The 8549-nt window shown below is 39.7% G+C and overlaps 1 protein-coding gene across 5 annotated transcripts in view; it reads right to left on the bottom strand.

Annotated features, from left to right (window-relative positions):
• LOC116333991 (CAP-Gly domain-containing linker protein 4) overlaps positions 1–8549 on the bottom strand; it is a 48686-nt gene continuing 40137 nt past the window's right edge. For all 5 annotated transcript variants that reach the window (XM_039603231.1, XM_039603232.1, XM_039603230.1 and 2 more), the window contains 3 exons: positions 4011–4075; positions 3823–3901; positions 1–3484 (listed from right to left, as the gene is read on the bottom strand). In XM_039603231.1, the coding sequence (XP_039459165.1) occupies positions 3118–3484; positions 3823–3901; positions 4011–4075 (511 nt within the window). In that variant the 3' untranslated portion in view covers positions 1–3117. The remainder of the gene's footprint in view (positions 3485–3822; positions 3902–4010; positions 4076–8549) is intronic.

The following is an 8549-nucleotide window of genomic DNA, read 5'->3' as shown; positions in this document are numbered from 1 at the left end:
TGGGAAACTTTTATTTATTTTTACAAATACTTTTGTTGTTTTGTTTTTTTACCCACAACATGTAAATGCATCAGAACAAATCCCTGTGTCACACAGCCACACACTTCAAATACATTTGTAGAGGGAACTGAGTAAAAGAAAACACCCACAGTCTGAAGATGAGATCTGAAATGTTGCGGGAATCACCACAGCAGTGGTCTTAATGTAAATGAGAAGCTTTTTGTAAGCGCTGAAAATGTTTCAGTGGGAATATTTTCCACCGTGGTGGGTATTTCAGACAACTTTGTGTCTACCCACCACTGCTCCTCAATCACGAGGGGGCCTGACCAGACAGATCAATGAGAGAAGGCCACTGGTGATTCAACAACTGCTGCTGTGGCATACACGCCCTAATTGGATGGTACATGAGCGTTTTACTGAATACTGGGCCTGTTTTTCAACATGCACAATCAATGGCTTGTTCTCCGCTGACTCCTCTGCTCACACGGCTCTAATCAGATAGTAAACTCTGTGCTTGAAGCTTCTGGATGATTGCATATTTCCTGTGTCACACTGCTTTAATTAAGCATCAAATACAATTACGCTCCATTCATCACTCCACAAATGCAATGATATCATATTTTACTGTTAGATACCAAAGCTGGGAACATTCAAGAGGGCTTTTAGATCACTTGCTAACACTCTTTAAATCTCACAGATTTAACACCTGGCATTAGCAGATTACACAGTTCAAAAATGATAGGAGTCAGCTCAAAGTATAGAATCACAATGAGCTTTTCCCATTCGGGTTATAATGCAAATTGAAAGTGTGACAGCTCTGACAGATTTAATGCTCCCTCCGACGGATAAAAGATGTGAATCTGTCACAGTGGAGCTAAAACCAGTCTAGACAATGCTGAGGAGAAGGAGAGAACAGAAAGGTACACTTTCCTGTGGCCTGTAGTGATATTTTTGCCATTTCTGCATGTCTCTCTTTTGGAAATGTCCACCTTCTCTTAAACACAACGGAATTAATATTAAAAGCATCTGCAGCATCATTTTCCAGAAAGCATATCCTTTCAGTCAAAAACATTCACAAATCTTGTTGCGAGTCGTTTCATGAAGGATTTTGTTTTTCTCCTTCTGAATATTTTCTCCTGAAGAGCCACACTGACAAACAAAAACAAAAAGCAGGTACTTGTCCGCACATTGGTGCTGAATCATATTAAGCTACTCGAATTTGTCAGAATGGCAGGTTTTTTTTCATATTAGGCTATTTCGCAGCAAAAGCAACCTGATTTAGAAAACAAGTCATTTTGTTTTGGAGGTTATTATTAAGTGTATTTAAATAAAACAATCCACTTAAAAAAAAATGAGCCAACTTTTAAATTAGCCTAAATCTTACCAAGTGTCGGATGTGCTTCGCTGCACAGGTCAATGAGGCAGCATACCACATTATGCTATAATTATGGACTCGAGGCACACTGTTCGTGACAGTATTTTTCTGCATCACTAAAGAAGAAAATACGAACACTCAGTAATAATTACGAGCAAACACCTGGTCAGTTTCATGAATATTATTAACTCTTATTCTCTTCCATTAGTTGGGCAGCATCCGAGACCACTTTTAATTACGCATTTCCAACTCAAACCTCAGTGTCTTTGCAGTACAGATCTACATCCCCGAACAAAGAAAAGGCTGGGATAATATTTACTATGCGTGTATCACTGCACGGTCTTACAAATCATCATGAATAATTTGAAACACTCGCAGTATATCTATGTGGAGGAATAGATATACAGAGTCAGCCGCCGTCATCCCAGGCTGTACTTTATGCTTTCTCTACATTTGCCAATCACTGAAAGCATGCAGATAGCCAACATTACAGGCTTAACTAATGAGGGCACTATTAATGTTTACATCCTGTCACAGATAGGAGCCTTTAGTAACAGGTGAATGAACGACTCTTACTGTACAGTTTCTGGAATGATTTCTGGAAACAGCATTTTTCAGATGTACATTATTTGGCATTTTAAGCATCACAGGGCAAGTCCCATCTACTTCCATCCTATTTAAGAGACACTTTTATAGCCATTATCTGTGAAACTGGCCAACAAGCATTAAAGAAACATCGACGATGAATAAATAGCACTACAGTCCAGAGCAACCATACATAAAATTTCATTGTGAAAGGTCTCTTTAAAATCTGCTTTTCACTCATCTCGTGTGTTCCCATCTGCAGTTAATGCACTTTTTAAGAGAACACTCAGCTTCTGATTCCATGTCATATTCTATCCAAATACCATCACTTCTTTAGAAGTGTTATCAGTATGATGCCAACCATAATGGAATCACAGTCAAATGGGTATAGATTTTTGCTGTGCCATAGCACAACACAACCATCATTTGTCTGTGTCAAATTAATAGACAGTCTGAGGGGGACACTGATGCACACAGGAGGAAACAGTTCCTGTTGATGCAGCTGTATTTTAACAGAGGTTGATGGAGGTCTGAGCTTAATTAAATCTCTTTTTTAATTCTCATTGATTCATAAAGTGAATATTCAGTTTAGAATTGGTATCCGCCAATTATCTGTAAGCCATATAGCGACCGTGGTAAAAATCAATCATTCTCTCTTGTTTCAAAGTGCTCTTAATTAACATGCGCACATACACACACAAACGCATGCACTCTTTTGGTTAGACAGTGGACTCTGTTACCACTTAAATTATCTGATAAAAATCTCATTTGATGTGATCAAAATTAGCTTTGGGTATAGAAAACGTTTTCACTCGTGGACATGCGTAACATCCACTTTATCCTATTCTAATCTATCATAGTAATGTTTGTCAGTGCAATCACATTTAAAGTAGTGCAGTGTTTAATGTCTTATTAAGACCCCCTCACCCACCTACCCATTTTGCCAAACAAATTCTATTTAGAATTTAAAGTTAACTTTTTAAAGTGCTTTCAAGTCCCCTATAATTCCTAAAAAATACGTACTTACTAACTGGTTTTATTCCTGTTACAACAGCACATGACTGAAAACATTATTGAGCACAATGCAATGATGGAGAAGTTTACACCCCAAATTTTTTGCTTTGAGCGGATCATAAACAGAAAGCGTCCTACAGACCTCAGCTGGTTTCATTCACCAAGCGTGAACCATTGATGCCACGATAAGTGACACGGCTGGGGCGGACCAGCACACCGTGGCCGGGCCGACAGCTGAAGTAGCGACGGCCGCCCACTGAGCCGTCATTCTTGCCCTTGGGGCTTCGGAGCTCCAGACCCAGCCAAAGGCCTGGGGCAAAGTCTGCTGTGCCCAGGTAACGGATGATTGCCATCTCATTGGCGCTGCTCAGCAGGACCTGCATGCCCACGTGGAGGTGGACCTGTCCATCAGAGCTTGGAGAGGGACTTGAGCCTGCGGTGCTTCCAGGAATACTTCCACTGCCCCCACTGAGGGTGCTCCAGCGCCGGCGGTGAGGATTGGAACGACTCCTATTTTGTTTTATTTTTTTTGTTTTGTTTGTTTGTGGAAACAGAGCAAAAAAATACAGTAAGAAAGATTTATGAGAAAAGTCAGGCAGTGTGACAGAATAAATCATAACCAAACAGGAGATTCATGGGAGCTTGGTGTTTGAGGGATTGATCTTCAATTTCCTGCTCTTGCTCATTATAACCACAATCATGCAATGGCCATTTAAAAGAACCTTTTGCTGACTAATACCACTACTCCTTATCAGTATTGATTCAGTCATTACTGCAGGGGATTAGGATAAAGCTGGAAAGCTTGGGGAGGGAATAATGCGAGGAATATGCATGAAAGACAGACACACCTGGTAACGGGGCTTCTTCTGTTCGTCTCCTTCGGAGTGGCGATGGCCGATGATGTGCTGAAACTGCGACGAATTGTCCCTGCACGGCAAAAACAGGAGTCAATTGCTTCAACACAAACACACAGAATAATAAATGCAAAGTCACATTTCGCGTAGTTCAAAGGTTGTAATGAAGGCAGAATTCTTACCACTTAGAGGATGACTGAGGCGCGAGGAAGTGAGCTCTGAAAGGCAATCAACAGATCCATGGATTCTGCAAAAAGAAGCAGGCAACTGATTTTTCCCAGAATGACACAACCTTTCGAGTTTATAAAAACAATTTTCATTAAATGGGCCCCAATTTGCTCGTTTCCAGCTCCTTAATTTTATTCTTGGACCCTACTAAAGTAGCATTGCGTGATTCACAGTTTAAAACATTCCTTATTTATCTTGCAGTGATGCTTGATGTAGCCCCCTTCCCCCAGAGCTCATTCACCGTCTAAAACATGCTGTTTTAGCTCTTCTCCCTTTGAGGGCACTATCCTTTTAAAGCCCACTTTCTGTCCCTCATAAACAGAGCCAGTGACAGAAAACTAAATGATGTGATCATTCAGAAACACTAAAGCACACAAAGAGACAATCTAGATCCGGAAACAGAAACAAATTAGCAACCATGTTCTTGCACTGACACAGATGGTAGAGTTTCAGCTGTGTGGTGGCAAGCATTTATACGCTGCGTGGACAAAAGTACTGAGTGCTGATACATTACAGCTACATGGAAAGCCATGGCATGAAGCTCCCACATCCCAGCTTTGGTGCTGATGTTAATGCCAGAGGATGTTTGGAGCTCTGCAGCTAATATGCACCTCGACACTCTGCAACCCAACTCTGTAATTTTATGTTGTCCAACACTTCAGGGCTCAGTTGTTGTGCTTCCTTAACACTTCCATTTTGCAGTGTTACTATTTTTTTGGAACACCTAGTAGGGAAGAAATTTCACAAACGGAATTGTTGCTCAAATTCAGCGAGCTCTTTAGGACGAACTTTTCTTTCACAAATGTTTAGAAAGGCAGACTGTATGGCTAGGTGCTTCATTTTAAACACCTGTCCATATGTTGTACTTCTACTGCTGCTCCTTGTAAATCTATAGACAAGTGTAAAACTCACTTGGCTGACACTGTTTGTGTGTAGAAGAAGTATAACTTACAGGTGGGAAAATGGTTTTTTAACCTTTTTTGGGGAGAAAGTCACCAAACTTCTGAACTGTTTTTAAATCAGATTTGAGTGGTGATTCCATAAATGTGTTTTTTATATCCCTGTGGCCAAAGAAAAATGATGAGGCTTCCTCCACATTCATTTAGATACTGATTTCAATATAACCACACAGAGAAAAGTGGTAAAAATTGTTTCTTGAAGGACTGGTGGAGCTTTTTGTGTCTGAAATTAGTATAAAAGCATATTCGCTCTCGTTGCCATCAGACAGATCCAAGACACTTGGCTAATTAGGGTTTACTTGTACATGCTGACCTCATTATTTGAAACTTGGCAATATTTATTGTGGGCATACACGACTGTAACAGTGTATAAATTACATCAAATTTAAAAAAAAAAAAAAAATCAGGTTCTAACTGGAAATATTCATATGTAAGCACATATTAGGTTTACTGGGCGTGCTTTTAATGGGCATCTCTGTGAAAACAACTTGAATGGGGAAAGAAAACAGGCTTTGGCTGCCTGGCCTGATACACTACCTTGCTCATTAAGATTGTCTTAAGCAACTATATAATAACATTCATAATAACATTTATAAAGGCATTCAAATTTTGGAAGCTATTAAACATTAGTGTGCCAAACGGCACATGAGCAAAACAGGAAAATGGGAGTGGGGGGGGGAGAGGAGTTTCTTCCTAATAGATTGTGATAGCTGCTGACAGGAAAAAGAAAGGAGGAGGAGAAGCAACTTCCTGGATGGAGACAAAGTGATATTCTTGATTTGACAGCAGGAAAGCATGTGCTCAGCTGAGCACACTTTGTACCCCCGAGTTAATTAGGGGGGAAAAAGTAAAGGAAAAAAAAATGAATAAAGGATGACAAGGAAAAAAAAAAAACAGCAGCTGAAATCCCCCCTGAAAAAAAAAAAACAGCTTTTAAATGGAAGAAATAAGCAAAAAAAGAAAAAAAAAAGCAACAAATTCTGATTGGTAGATCTACATAGAGATGAAGCATAAGTGGCATTTACTCCCAGAAAGAAAGGTTAAATGTGTTAATTTAATCACCAGTCCATGAGTTCCGGTAAATCACTGCTCCTTTACAATAAATATGTTTAGTATTTTCAATGCCAGCTGCTTTTTATGGTGTAATGGCTTTTATCAAGTTATGACACACATAATACACTTGACACACTGTGCTATTAATGAGCCATCCGATAAAAAGGTCAACAGCTTTTAATCAATTTGCAAAAAAAAAAAAGAAGTAAACACAAAACAATGCATGCAGTGAATAACTCAGTGGCTTGTGCGTATGTATGCCAGGCAGCATATCTTGTGTATAATAATTAGGCCTCCAGTGGAATTTGCCTTTGTTCTGCACTCCACTGTACTTATATGCTGCCTTTTAACAACAGCAGCTCCACAAAAGGCTTTACATTTTTCCCTTACACACACTTACACTCTGAGGAGGGAGGAGGGGATAATTAAACTTTTTCCCCTAACGATTCCCAAGATGATTCAGGAAACAATTATTGTGCGATATTCTGTTTTTACAAGGATGCTCTCATTTTGTCTCGTATTATAAACTCAGGGCACTCCTTTCCTTTAGAGCATGTGTTGATCCAGATATATCACTGCTCAAAACAAACTAAGGGAACACTTGATCATCACAATACAACACAAAGTCAGTTGTACTTCAGGGAAATCAGTCTGTCCAGTTAGCGTAACCCATAATGAATCAATTTCACCTGCTTTGGTGCAAACAGAAGCGACTGCAGAGGCAACAACAGGACAATAGCCCAAAAAGGAAGGGCTGTGCAGGTGGTGACTACAGACCATTGTCCTCTTCTCATCTTTCCTGATTGATTTTTCTTAGTGTCCTTGTTACTACAGGTGTGAGACAGTACCTGCAGCTCATTCAGGTTGCACAGATAGTCCAGCTCCAGGCAGTTTGCTGTGTCTCACTGCACAGTCTCAGTGTGAAGAGGAACAGAGGAAGCCCTAGAAGTTGACCTCCTGCAGTCGACTCCTGCATGTTTTCGGACCAAACTGTCACACTCAGACTCCACGAGCATGGCATGAGGAACCAATATCCTTAAGTGGGAACTGTGCCCCACGCCATGCAGCCCAAATAGCATTTATGAGACAGCACAACTGGCAGATCCACCACTAATACCCTGCTCTTTTCATAGATGAGAGCAGCTTCACACTGTGCACATGTTTCACACACATGAAAGAGACTGCATGGTAAGATCATCATTTGACACTGGGTCAGTGATGGTCTGGGGAGGCATCAATGGTCACATTGACTTCCACATTAGCCAACAGCTCCCCGACTGCTGTTAACGATGAAATCCTCAGAGCTTGTCGGCAGTTTCTGGAATATAAAGGGACTCAAGCCACTGACCAGCCCTCACATTCCCTAGTCCTGAATCCCAATAAGAATCTCTGGAACATCATGTATCAATAAATAGTATAACAGACTGTCCAGGAGTTCACTGATACCCTAATCCAGGTCTGGGAGGAGATTATAATATAGTATTAAAAGACAGCTCAGCAACAAAAAGCAGAGGACTTCAACCAATGAGACTGTGGTGTATGATCCTCGTAAAACAAAAAGTAACCATGGAATCAATATTTTTAGATACAGCAGACTTACTTTCATATGAAAAAAGAGAGAAAAAAACCAACTCAGTTGGAGTTATAGTGGCCTTGCTGCCAAAAAGCCATTCATTATCACATCATAGGAAATATCAACACAGTGATAGATTCTGCAGTCTTTGCCGCTCCCTCCTTGAAGCCCAAACTCACTCAATACATGCCTAATAAATATTCATAATTTCAACATCAACCATTTTTTTTCATAATTGACCTTTATCCTGTTTTCTGTGTGTAAAAGTTATTTGTAAAAAGTAATTTTTATAAATAAAGATAAGCTGAGAATCTAAATTAAGACAGTTTACAGCAGTTTTGACTCCCATCTGTAAAACTGAGTTTTATCTTTTACGCTCTCTGTCTCTGCCAAATATTTAAAGTTAAAACATAAAAACTTTTCTTTCCCATCCCCACAGTGCAGAGAGATAGCTGATGGGTGAGATCATTTGAACAGCAATCCCACACTTTGTTCCATTAAGTTATGGAACAAAGTGTACGAGAACAAACAACTCCAAAAGCTCATCAAACATTAGGATAAAACCATGCAGTCACAAAACAACTGACTTTGAAGTGAAGATTAAACATGTCACGCTGCTTATCCGACAGTATCACACAAGCAGTGTACTAAACCACAACTACATTCAGACAATATGGCCATTTTCACTTTAGCAGCATTCTTAAATATGACTTAGAAATAACTCATGATCTCCGTTTGTTCCACTCAGCTGTAAAATATGAATTTAGCGTCAGAAGGCATCACTAATAAAACCTGCCTCACATTTAAATAAATGCAGCATTTTAAAGCGATGTCTCATTTGTACATTCAACAAACTGGTGGGTAAATATAACCACCTTTACATATCCATTATCCATAATCAATATTTA

Source organism: Oreochromis aureus, linkage group 19 (genome assembly GCF_013358895.1).
Source record: "Oreochromis aureus strain Israel breed Guangdong linkage group 19, ZZ_aureus, whole genome shotgun sequence".
NCBI lineage: Eukaryota > Metazoa > Chordata > Actinopteri > Cichliformes > Cichlidae > Oreochromis > Oreochromis aureus.
The sequence above is the reverse complement of the archived record's forward strand: the minus strand, read 5'-3'. Positions and strand labels throughout refer to the sequence as shown.